The sequence below is a fragment of the Euprymna scolopes genome, chromosome 2 (assembly GCF_053919585.1).
Source record: "Euprymna scolopes isolate OS-2025 chromosome 2, ASM5391958v1, whole genome shotgun sequence".
Classification (NCBI taxonomy): Eukaryota; Metazoa; Mollusca; class Cephalopoda; order Sepiida; family Sepiolidae; genus Euprymna; species Euprymna scolopes.
Genome location: NC_136483.1, coordinates 65370344 through 65383639, shown reverse-complemented (window position 1 = coordinate 65383639; position 13296 = coordinate 65370344). Strand labels below are relative to the sequence as shown.

General features: G+C 33.8%; 1 protein-coding gene across 1 annotated transcript in view; it reads right to left on the bottom strand.

Annotated features, from left to right (window-relative positions):
* Nucleotides 1-13296, bottom strand: part of LOC145291776 (N-acetyllactosaminide beta-1,6-N-acetylglucosaminyl-transferase-like) — a 128806-nt gene that overhangs the window by 28233 nt on the left and 87277 nt on the right. Inside the window, exon 3 of the mRNA XM_080137717.1 lies at nucleotides 7412-7646. Within this exon, the coding sequence (XP_079993843.1) occupies nucleotides 7412-7646 (235 nt within the window). The remainder of the gene's footprint in view (nucleotides 1-7411; nucleotides 7647-13296) is intronic.

The following is a 13296-nucleotide window of genomic DNA, read 5'->3' as shown; positions in this document are numbered from 1 at the left end:
TATCCAAAAAAATAGGTGAAGAAACTTCAGTAAAAGTGGAGACTAACTTTAGAAAGCGGCTTCAAATTTGTGCTCATGAAAATGGCCATCATTTGTCAGACATAATTTTTCACTTTAAATATTCCATAATGTCATAGTTAAGTAAATGTTTTCATGTACATTATAAAAGTTTTGTTGAAATATTCGCAGAGTTTTGTTTTCTTAAAAAACATCCGTTTCCTGTGACTCATCCTGTACATGGCGTAATAACGTTAGTACTCAGGTTCTCATTAGATCATCGAACTTAAGCAATGATAAACCAGATGAGAATGGGGATGCTATCCGTTGTATGTACTGCATCGGGGTGTAGAAATTTCCAGAATTGGATCTGAGGGCGCGTTAAAGCCACCGGGAGAGATGTACTCTCAGTCCTCGTTAAGACATATATCTAGAAGAAGAAAAACTTTTAGATAAAACCTGAAGTCTACTGTGTGCTCTGTCCGTGGCATTCAATTGCACCGACTGAGATTAGCAGTTTTTTTCAAAAGGTGTTCTACACAAGCCTTTACTATAAACAAATCATTTGTGTGAATTTCAGACAACTTAATTGTAGTGTGAACTTCATAATCCTTTTATATATACAGGATGACCCCAAAAAAACAAAACAAAAGCTAAATGGAGGCCATCTAGAACATATGCTGTAGAACGGAGAAAAAAAGGCCAAAGACCCTAGTGTTTTGATGGGATGGTTTGAATATAATAAACTAGTTATGACCAAAGTTTCATTTCATTCGGACAAAACACTAAGAAACGGAGCTTAATTAGAGTTGGGGCCCGTTTTATTTTGGTCACCCTATATATACTAGCAAGCCGCCCGGCGCTGCCTGGTGGGAAAATACGCTTAAATATGATATTTTAATTATAGAGATTTCGTATTTATTATTATAGAGCAAATTCTCTATTGATTATTATATTGTACCCAATATATAGAACAATGATTTCAAAAATTAAAAAAAAAATGACTTTGGTGTCATCAGCTGGAATCGAAACCAAAATATTTAGCGCTCTAGCCATAGTCATTGTTTAGCGCCGGATAGATTAAAAAGGCTAAAAGTTAAGCGAGTTCAAGCTAAAATTGCGCATGTAGAAGTTAGTCGATCTGCTTCTGCCAATATCAACTGTCTTTTTGTTCTATTTTGACTCCGCAGCAGCTATTTTTATAGACTAAAAACCAAATTTTTAAAGGAATACGCAAATTAGTTCACCAGTCGCTCGCATATCCATGACTCAGTATATTAAGAAGTTCGGTTTAATAATTTTTGAATATAAATATATTTTAAGGTAAGTATTCCATATAATATCGTCTAGATTATTTCAAAACCAGCTAAATGGCTTCAAGGCATATATACTACTATGCTGTATCCAAGTAACCAAATACCGAACCACTCCACACTTTTAAATATATATTTTTATTTCAACGCATGCCTATATTTTTCCTTCTGCCTTAGGCATGTTTTGCAACACATAAAACTTATTCTATTTGACTTTATAGGCTGCTCTTCAGAGACGATAATGAGACTGAAACTCGATACATAAAATATTATATCTCCTTATGAAATTTTATGTGAATACATGAAATTATATTTTTAAGCCCAATGTGTTTTAGCCCGATATGAACGAAGCAGACGAGAAGTTTTATTTTCACTTTTCGTCATAGGCTTAAGCTATTGTTACCCATTCTTCATTTTAGAATGGTTCTATATTTGCCTTTGACCTGGTTTTCGTGCGTTTTTTTTTTTAATCAGAACAGTAGGTATTCATAGGTCATCGTAACTTCGATTTAAATTCATAGATTTGGAGAGAACAATTTTTTTTTGACTTACCCATCCTGTAAATATCCGTAAATATATAAATGGAAAATTGAAACTAAAAAAAAAAAAAAAAAAAAAAAATGACAGAAAGTTGAAATATCGTTATGACCACATTTTTCAAAGCAACGGATCACGATGGAGGTTGAGGAGAGTCCATAAATGGCGGTAACTTACTGTTTTCCTTTATTGGATTTAAAACCGACAGTACCGATGTTCGTTCGGACTGTCTGTAATATATATGTGCGTGTATGCGTGTGATTTTACTGCATTTATATATAAGCAAGTAAAATATCAGTAGATTTCTATATTAAATACCTTGCCGATTCACGCTTGAGAAATTAGCGTTCGTTGTTGCTTATGGTCGAGTGGACAGTTATGCTTGCAATCTCTTTTTATTAAGCCTTTTATGACATGATAGTTTTATAGTGCCACGTGACATAAGATTTGGTTTAATGTGGAGCTTCAGCCCTTTCACATGCCCAAGGGCTTAAAAAACATTGCCCGGCCTCCCATGAAACTGTTGATATGGCTCTGCGTTTTTTATTTATGCATTTGAGGTTCGTTATTTTTTTTTTAAATTAAATTTTTTTTTTTTTAGATAAGTCGCTTTACTTGTATATTCTTCTGAAGTGAAAAGAATACTCTGTTGTTCTAGCCGTACTCATAACGCACAGCAGACTGATTAATCTCTACTGAGAGCTAAACGACTGATCTCTAGTATTTTAAGATACCGAAAAAACTGACGAAAATTTCCGATGTGTTGTGAAGAATTTTACTTTAAGCAACTATTGGACAGCTTTGTAGGAATAGTAGCCAGTTCCGGTTGCAGCTTTTTAAACATTATGATTGAAATATTATGAAGAACGTGGATGCCATCCCTGATAAGTTTAATAACGTTCCGAACAGATAAATCAATATCGGTTAGAGTATTTTCAACCATAGGAAGAAATGATGTTACATGGTGGAATACAACACAAAACTGTTTGCAGAAAGCGGCTTTATCGAATGCCGACGAAATCATCAATTGAGATTTTTCATGTTGAGGTTGGAGAGTTTATGGAAGCAGATGTGTTAGGAACAGACCAGAGAGAGAGAGATAGAGAGAGAGAGAGAGAGAGAGAGAGAGAGAGAGAGAATGAATAAATCAGACGAGAGATTTTGATTGAAGAAAGAAAAAACCGTAGCAGTTTCCACTAATATGGCATCGAGAGACTCCACCAGAAACTACTGCATGGTTCAGACTCCATTAACCAAATGCTAATGCAGCAATCTCGATATTTTTCCAACTACTTAAAGAACAGCCTACTTGATAGTTAATCCAAGTTCTAAGTTCAGTTAAATTTCTCCTATTTATCTGCCTTCCCACGAAGTGATATAAGGTCGAATTTAATGTGGGCTATATGTTTTTGAACGTCATAGACGCGTTCATAAATAGCCACTGATCCAACTAATAAGCCGTCAAAGAATAGGTTTTGCAATGGGGACGAGGTGTATAACAATGAACTGTTACTACTGTAATTTTACATAGTTTCATTCCTTCCGTATCAACTGATCTCACGTGACCTGAACAAGCAAAAAAAAAAATCATTAGAAAAAATATCTCGTCAACACTAGCTTACATTTCAAATCTTTCTCTTAATGATATTATTTGAGACAAGAATTTTGACCTAGTTTCATGTTTCTTTGACCTTCTGAATTTACTGACATATATTTTCTGGTCACTCCTTAACCAATGTAACGCAATCTATTTTACGTTTCACATTAGTAATAAGTAAATAAATAAACAAGAATAGCTATTTGTAAAATGCATCCATTTATTCTGCACATTTAATGATGATGAAAATTCTAGCTCAAACTGACGCATGACATACCGTCTCAAATGTTATTTAAAACTTGCTTATGACAGACCGTCTCAAATGTTAGTTAAAATTTGCTCATGGCAGGCCGTCTCAAATGCTAGTTAAAACTTGCTCATAACAGACCGTCTCAAATGCTAGTTAAAACTTGCTCATGACAGACCGTCTCAAATGCTAGTTAGAATTTGCGCGTGAGAGATCGTCTCAAATTCTAGTTCAAACTTGCTCATGCAGAGCGTCTCAAATTCTTGTTCAAACTTGCGCATGACAGACCGTTTCAAATGCTAGTTCAAACAGGTTTTACTGACTGTCTCAAATAAAATCTATATAATACAATTGTCACACAAAACGTTATTAACATTTTCTCATAGGGATGACGTGAAAAGACAAAATGAGGAGTTGCAATGATCAAAATAAAAATATAAGACTCTTGGGCATGTCGGTTAGTTATAGCTCGTTTCAAATATAAGCATGCGTGACCGTCTCATATGTTATTTAAATCTTAAATATGGCAGGTGAAAGAAAATGCTATTTCAAATATAGTATGTGATAGACCAACGAAAAGTTAGGTGTGACAAACCGACTAAGGTACATACCACCTTAGAGATGCATGAACGCCTGTGTGCTTAACAATGAAATTACTATTTAAAATATAAGTGTGAACGATTGATACAGTGGATATTCGAGGATGAATCTAGCAAATATATCTTTCCCACCCAACAAAACTGTATATTGTCTAAGACGACCTTCTTTGTGGCGATCTTTCTTCATTGTATGTTTCAGTATGCCAAATAAATAACATTCTATCGTCGGGCTCTTGTTTTATTTTTCTAGATTCCACCCAGTTGATCGCAGAACACACTGGTTACGAAATCATGACAGACAAATGATGACTGTTGAACAAAGATTAAAAAAAACCCAGACAATACTCCATGCATGAAGTATTGTTGCCATATATGGGCTGGTACATCTACCACTAGCCTTCCCTCTTGGATAGGGTCCAAAAGGGAGTTTCCAATCTAATAGGTCCCACTTTGTCAAGCTCCAACCCCTGTCTCATCGCCGCAATGTTTCATCTTTGTGCTTGTTTTACAAGTATTTCAATGGAATGTGCTTTGATAAACTCGTTGCACTTGTGCCCCTTTCGACGTACATATCCCCGATAAACCCGCTTAGCAATAAATCTCACCCCTTCACCGTTGAGGTCCCTAAATGCCAGAAATCTTTCTATTCTGATACGTTCCTCCCTCAAACAGCTAGACTTTGGAATTTCCTTCCTGCTACCTGCTTCCCTGGCTTTACTGATATGCAGAAGTTTAAATGTAACATAAACCAACATCTTGTTAATCTTTCCTATGTATGGTCCCAAATAGTAGTCCCTTTCGTCCAGGTGGCGATATGCCTTCTTATGGGGAGAACGTGAGTAAAAAAAAAACAAAAACAAAAAAAAACAACGACAAAAAACAACAGAAAAAAGCAATTAGACTTACAGAGATATGTCTTTGTTTTTGTTTTAGTTTTTTTTTCTAATTTAGAAATAGAAACATTAATACTAGATTTTCGATTCATCCACCATGGTCTTGGTGAGATATACATCCTATGTGGGTTGAGCCGAAAACTTCTAAAGAATATTGAATTCACAAGCGGCCGTAAATTATGTGTGCGTCTCGGTCTGTCGAGCCGATTTTACAATACTATTTATGATGAGAATCGAGCCCAAGATACTACTTACGATGACAAGAGAGTCTACCATAGTACCGACGACCCGACGACGACACGAGAATCTGCGATAGTATTAACGATAACATGAACAGCTATGATAATATTTATGACAATACGACAGTCTATGATAGTATTTATGACAATACGACAGTCTATGATAGTATTTATGACAATACGACAGTCTATGATAGTATTTATGACAATACGACAGTCTATGATAGTATTTATGACAATACGACAGTCTATGATAGTATTTATGACAATACGACAGTCTATGATAGTATTTATGACAATACGACAGTCTATGATAGTATTTATGACAATACGACAGTCTATGATAGTATTTATGACAATACGACAGTCTATGATAGTATTTATGACAATACGACAGTCTATGATAGTATTTATGACAATACGAAAATCTATTATAGTATATATGACGACATGAGAGTCTATCAGAATATTAATAATAAACAATATGCGAAAATTTGAATTTGTTTTCAACAACCGTTGAGTGTCATAGTTCTGTAACGTCCTGTAAGTATTCGATAATATTCAAGTGAACGAAGAAGGTTTTGATAAAGTTTAGTAATTGATTTTGATTTGTGTTTATTAAGACCTGCCAGTGTTTCATCGTATTTATAACGACACGAGTGCGAGTAAAGACATTTATGACGAACTGTTATAGTTTAGTAAAAGAAGACAAATAACTTCATTGAATCGTCTCCGTTTTGGCCTAATAAGAGAAGAATGAAAGAGAAAGACGTTTATGAGCGTGAACGAAGGCAAAAAGATTAGAAAATCCTATTTGTGAAGAGAAAAGAGTTGATATATGAAGGATGACGTTTTTCCGTACACGTGTGTAAAAGTCAAGTTGTATCCATGTGTGTATGTTGGTATATGTGTATGGTCGCCATGTTGAATTCTTGTCGAACCTAAGGACTGTGGATTTAAGAGAAGTTTGGAATTAGATCGAGCAATGTAGATACTGTTAACGATAACGTGACCGGCGTAATAAAGGGTCTTTCTGATTTTTCATAATGTGCTCAACTCGCATGGGAAATAATCTCCGATTGGGGAGGCCAAGAAGAAAGTTGAATGCTTGCACGAATCGCAATTGCGGCTCGTTGCAGGTGTGTTATTATTGTCGCATGTGGTAGTATTGCTACATTAGTCCGATTGTATGTACAATAACTTGGCTGCGTTTGGTTACATTGATAACGATCCGTGTGCATATGAAATTGTTTATAGAGACTTGCAAGTAATATCTAAGAACATATTCTTAAACTAGTATTTAATAATAAGTCGCACAAAAGAGAAACTGATCAACTTCTGGAAAAAAACACTGGAAGAACACACACACACACACACACACACACACACACACACACACACACACAAAACAACAACTGTAATTTAAGAGGGCAAAGTTAGGCAAAGGTCGGTTTTTAATGTGGATAAAATGTTGCTCCCTTAAAAGACATAAAATATAAATGCATATGTAATCTCGTCACGATCGCTTTACGAATGAGAGCGCAACAGATGACAGTCAATAAGAAAATTCTTCTTCCGAAAGGAGGAGATAATGTCTGGGAGGATGCCATTTTGAACCTTAACATATATTACACTTTGATCATAAATAAAATGCTGGATAGAAATGTACTTTGATCGAGTTTGAAGAAATACAATATAAATTAAACAATGGTCTTCTCTTGGATCGAAGTGAAGTATAATTCGAGCCATTTCTAGGAGGCCATTCTTTCAAGAATTGCATCCTTTTTCGGAAGGAGAATTACCCCATTGCCGACTGCCTTATGCACCCTTAACAGTGTAATCAGGGAATGTTGTGCACATCCAAACAACCTCTTGGGGTGGTGGTGGAAGATGGAATCTTTCACTATAAACTAACCATATGTCTAACTTTGCCGTCGTGGAAGATTGGTAAATACACTTTTCCATTTCGTTTCACTAGATGCAACTCACCTGTTTTATAAGGGCATTGCAGTCAAACTGATCGTCCGGCCCGACGTAGATTCGCTGTTTCCTGATTAGCCATGACCATGGCAATAAGCGAGTGTCTCTACTCAGAAGATCGAAGTTCGATAGAACCGATGACGTCATGACAATTATAGTGAGCAGTAGTATAAAGCACCACATGTTTCTGTGCCGCCACCGACGTATCATGACGTGGCACCGAGAAAAATAAGCGGGTATAGAGCTGAAAAAAATAAATACAATAACAAATAAACAAAAAAAAGCGATAGTTTTATAGTTTGCACATTAGAAATTATATATACAATAGAACCCCGGGATATGACATTAAAAATTAGTAACAAAATACAGTCCGGTATATAATACACATGTATATAATCAAATAACATTATAAATAAAACCATAAGGCGCGGTAAATACCGTAACCAGGGGCCAGAAAAAGCATCATATCCCACATCGTAACCTGAAAAAAAAACGTATCCTATGAAGATCGTATCTCGAGGTTCTACTATATATATATATATATATATATATATATATATATATATATATATATATATATATATAATCATTATTTATCATTCCAAAATCAGAAAACGTATTTAATTCACACTCATGATATTATATCGATTTTTATTAAGTACGTCTTACTAGTGTCTCGTCAAATAACGGAAGCCCACTAAACAACTCATCAGAGACAAACGTATGTTCCTTAAAAAATATTTGGAAAGTTTTTATATGGAATGAAAAAAAAAGGATTTAGGGAAGAATAATTGTAAATAAAAGGCAATGGAAATATTTAAAGTCGACGGAATAAGAAATAGAAGGCATCATTTTTGGAATACTCCTATATTTTCCTAACTTACTACCCAGGTCTACTCACGTATTGAGCGCTGTTAAAATAAATATTAAAAATCAATACACAAAATATATATATATATATTAGTTAAATGAAATAGGTAGAAGGCGATACAATGCAGAAGTAACGGAAAGACACAAACTGAAGCATGTGAAAAGTTTTATTAATACAAATTACAAATACATTTCATATACACAGTATATTTATATTTGCACTGTGATTACTTGGGTAAGCCGGTCTGATGGAATATTCGTGTTATATGATACTCTAAGAAAGATCTCTTCGTCAGATATTTATTTGACTTTGGTTCAAACGCGCTGCTGTAAAAAGTAACAGTCTCGCAGCAAACAATAGTCTGGAACGTGTTAATTAGCATTTTATATTTAATATAGTTTTTTAAAAATAATTTTTTATGTATATATACTTTTATATTGAGGAAATTTGGTAAATTACATGTGCTTATTTGTACCTGCACTTAAAATAATTTGTATTTAAACATAATTATTGTATATTAATTTATTTGTTTGTTTATATATATATAAGCAGAAACAAACAAACAAATAAATTAAATTAAGAGATGAGTATTGGCTGAAGAGAGCTTAATATGGATATCTTAAAAGGTTCTAATTATTGGGCTTGAAACCGACGGTACCAATGACTTATCTCATCTAACAACTTTCTGTACACAAAATACAAAATATAAATACGCTCTTATTTTCGGATTTACCTTTTAATTGAGCACTCTGCTGGATTTCATTTTTCCCAAAACAAACTAATCATATATATATATATATATATATATATATATATATATATATATATATATATATATATATATAGCACATAATCACGCCGGTTCTGGCCAGATCGCCGAAGTTAAGCATGTGGCGTCGTCTCAGGTGTTTGTTTGGCTTTTTCGTTAAAAAAAGCGGGACGCTTGGTCCTCAGTCAATGTAGTCATACTGAGATAATTACTATTTTTATTGGATACTGTCAGAGTGCCCCTTTTTGGGAGGAGCTGGTTTTCCCCCACATTAAAAACTACCTTGTGTCTTATTTGCTTTTGTGGGGAATCAAATAAATAACCAAAGCATTTAAATCATCGTAAGTTCGATTGACTACGCTTAAATTCGACGCGCGCGCAACTTCTGCTTTTCACCTTCTTTCCTTCCTTCGCGTAACGGGTTCGAGCTTGCCTACCTACTACCACATTTTGTTTTAGCCTCACCTTCTTTTTCTCCTTCGGATTACGGGTTCCAGCCTACTATCACATTTTTTTAAACACCTCTCTCCACTTTGTTGTTTCTCCATTCCCACCTGGGTTGCTTTTTATTCCTACTTTTACTACACCATCGCTACACACCCGAGCAACGCCGGGTACCCCCGCTAGTTACTATATATAACGCTCTTCGCTAGTTATGCAGTTTTTTGGAAAACAGAATTTGGTACTCCATGGGCGTTGAGTTCCATGGCTACCAGCATAAAAAACACGCATCGCTCCCTTTCTGACGCAAGCGCACGTAACACTTTTTTTTTTATTTACTGACGTTGTCTTAGTAACGAAACGATTATTTGTCACATTTATTTTTAAAGTTTTTTACTCTTTATGAATATTAAAAGAAAAATTACTAAACATTTATTAATAATGCCTCACTTTTACAGACATTTGTTTTTAAATTTCTTTTTAAATGACGACTTTTATCGACTTTTTAAAAATAGCATTTGCGGATGGGTATGCTTACATTTGTTTTAATTTCTTTTTAAATGACTTTTATTTTAATAGCATTTGCGGATGGGTAAATAACGAAAAAAATAACTAAGCCATTTACTGACAATTTCTCGGTATCTTGACTTTGATAAAATTTATTCGTTAAAAATATTTGTAAAAGTGAGAATTATCAGTAAATGGTTTAGTTATTTTTTTTTCGTTTTTTACCCATCCGCAAATGCTATTAAAAAAAAGAAAGTCGATGAAAAGTCATTTAAAAGAAATTGAAACAAATGTCAACATACCCATCCGCAAATGCTATTAAAAAAAAGTCGATAAAAGTCGTCATTTAAGAAATTTAAAAACAAATGTCTGTAAAAGTGAGGCATTATTAATAAATGTTTAGTAATTTTTCTTTTAATATTCATAAAGAGTAAAAATGGAATGGAAATTTAAATTTCGCTCTGTTTTAATCTTTTTTTTTTAATTGTGCTTCTCCCAAACAAATATAATCAAGAAAATAGCATTCAACAATTGTACTTTATATATATAAAACACGAAATATTAAAAAAAAATATATATATTAACGAAAAAGAAATAATTCCATTTTTAAACGAAAGAAGTCAATTTGGTATATAAAAGTTCCGTTTAGTGATGTCACGTGATGATAATAATTGTCCCCAAATAAAAAAAAATGTCCCATCCGTACAAAGAAAACCAAATATTTATTATAGAAAAATTACGTATAATGTTATAATTACAAAGAGATATATAGAAACACGCATGGGTACAGTAAACATATTATACCAAAATGTGGAAGCCATTCGTTCAGTAGTTATTTAGACTATTAATTACGAACGAACCAAGAGTTACATTTTTATATATATTTAGACACACACACACACACACACACACACACACACACACACACACACACACACACACACACACACACACACACACACACACACACTATGACGATAAAGACGGAAGCTGCATATGGACTTCCCTATGTAGCAGAAAATAGCATACTCCCAGAAACCTACGTCTATGTCCAAACTCCTGTACATGTAAACGCCTATGTATATATTTATGTATTGCACGGAGATGCAAAAGAGACAATGTTGCATCATATATAGATGCAGAAAAAATATTGTCACACTGCACGGAGGTGCAAGTAAGATCCTGATGCATAGTACAGGGATGCAAAGAAACTGTCACTATATGGCATAAGGCCATAAAAAGGAATGATTATGTTGTATTGAGACGCGATGAACGTGCCCACTTCACGTAAAGTAAGAGAACTAATTTTTCACTATGTCATGAGGCACCGAAAACGTGAAGATTATGAAAATATTTACTGGAGAAAAGGACAGTGTTTATCTTGCCAAAGGAGATGCGAGTCAAAGAGTGGATTATACCTGGACTATATTATGGTGTATTTAAATTCCGAGAATCTCCAGAATTAGATGATCATTTCTATTGGGCATTTTATTTGGTTACAGCATGTTTTCATCAGCTAAGTATTTTATTTCTTATTTTCATCTCCCGCTGACACCTCTTTCATCACCAACGAACAACTTAATTAATTTCTTAGGACATTTACATTTAAATGTTTCTTATATTTGTGTTTGGATTCAATAATTTCGAATAATAGCAAAAAAAAAAAAAAAAAAAGAAAAAAAGAAAGAAAAAAGAAAGAAAGATATGGTTTTGTTTTGCTGACTTCTATTTATTCACTCCATTCTTCGGCCATTGAGTATTGTACGAAGATTTGTTTGGAGAGGGTGAACCCTTTCATGTATTAAAAGCATTAGAATAATATATATACTGCTCCCCATGTGGGGGTACCAAATTGGTTAAAAAGGGAGAATTATTCCCAACTCGCATTTAGGTAAAAATGCACTTTTGTAAATAATTGAATTCATTCAAGAACATATCGCTAAAACCAAAATAAAACAACATCTAAGTAAATCGCGATATATCCAGACAGTTGGCGAGATGGTCCAGGGGTAAGTGTTTAGGCTCATTACCGTTGGGTCCCGATTTCGAATCTCGCTAGATACAGCCACTCTGATAAGTCGTAGACGACGAAACACGTGTCAGTGGATAATTACATTTTAAAAATAATATATATATATATATATATATATATATATATATATATATATATATATATATATATATATAAACCCTTAATTGTTGTGTTCTGCCATTTTTCGGCCTGTGTGCTTCGCTTCACTTGATTATTCTATAACGATGCTGATCTGAACTAATACAACCTGTCATATAGGCCGTAACATCTTACGGCTGACATATTTTTATTTGTTAATATGCTACGAGAATGTGGAGAGAGATTGACAATTTCGTAGAGTCATAAGATTCTGCACAGGAGACTTCCCCCGAACTAAGTTCTCCCGGTTCGTATCGTAATAATTGGACTTGAAAACGACCATGTTGTCGTCAGCTGGAAACAGCCTCGAACTCTAGAGATTTACAGGCGGGCATTTTAAGAATTAAACTTTGTTTATGGAATTTGCGTTTAATTTTAGGCACAGATAGTGAGTAAGAGAAATTGTTCACAGTGTTGTATGATAAATAAGCGTTTGTAAATGTTTTGCATAGAAGAACATAGATTGAAATTTAGGAAGAAACTTGCCACCTTTTCTTTTGTGAGCTTCTATATCGCTGTGCACACGTGAAATATTTTCGCCTTTAATTTAAAAGAGTTACATCGAAGGGGGACAAATCAAACTATCAGACTTTTTAATTGTAACCTATCCCAAAACCTCTCTTTTCAAATGTTTTGTTCAGTTAAACTTTACCTAATTTAAATTACTATTAAAAACTGACTCGTTTATTAATTGTTTCATGTTTAATTTATTATAATAATATATTTAATTTCAACGTATCCTCTGAAATTTGACTTGATTTCATTGTCCCCATTTCTCTAGTTTGAATTATCCCCCCCTTTCCTGGTACTCTTTATAAAGAGAGACATATTTCATATGTACACAACGATACAGAAGCAAATTTTAATAGAACGGAAACAGGATCGACAAATTGTGTTTGCTTTTGACAGTAAAAAAAAGAAAGATTTAATCTGCGGATGTAGATTTAGAATTATAATTTTTATAATTCCACCTGTTTCCTTTCAAGAGCTGCTGTTTTTACAAAAAAATTTGATAGTTATTTTTTCCATCTAATCTTAAGAATGTATCTGGTTTGTTTGCAATTACGTTATAAATGTGCATTTTAAAGACATTTTGATCCTATAATTTAACCTTTGAATGCATGTAAACTGGATAC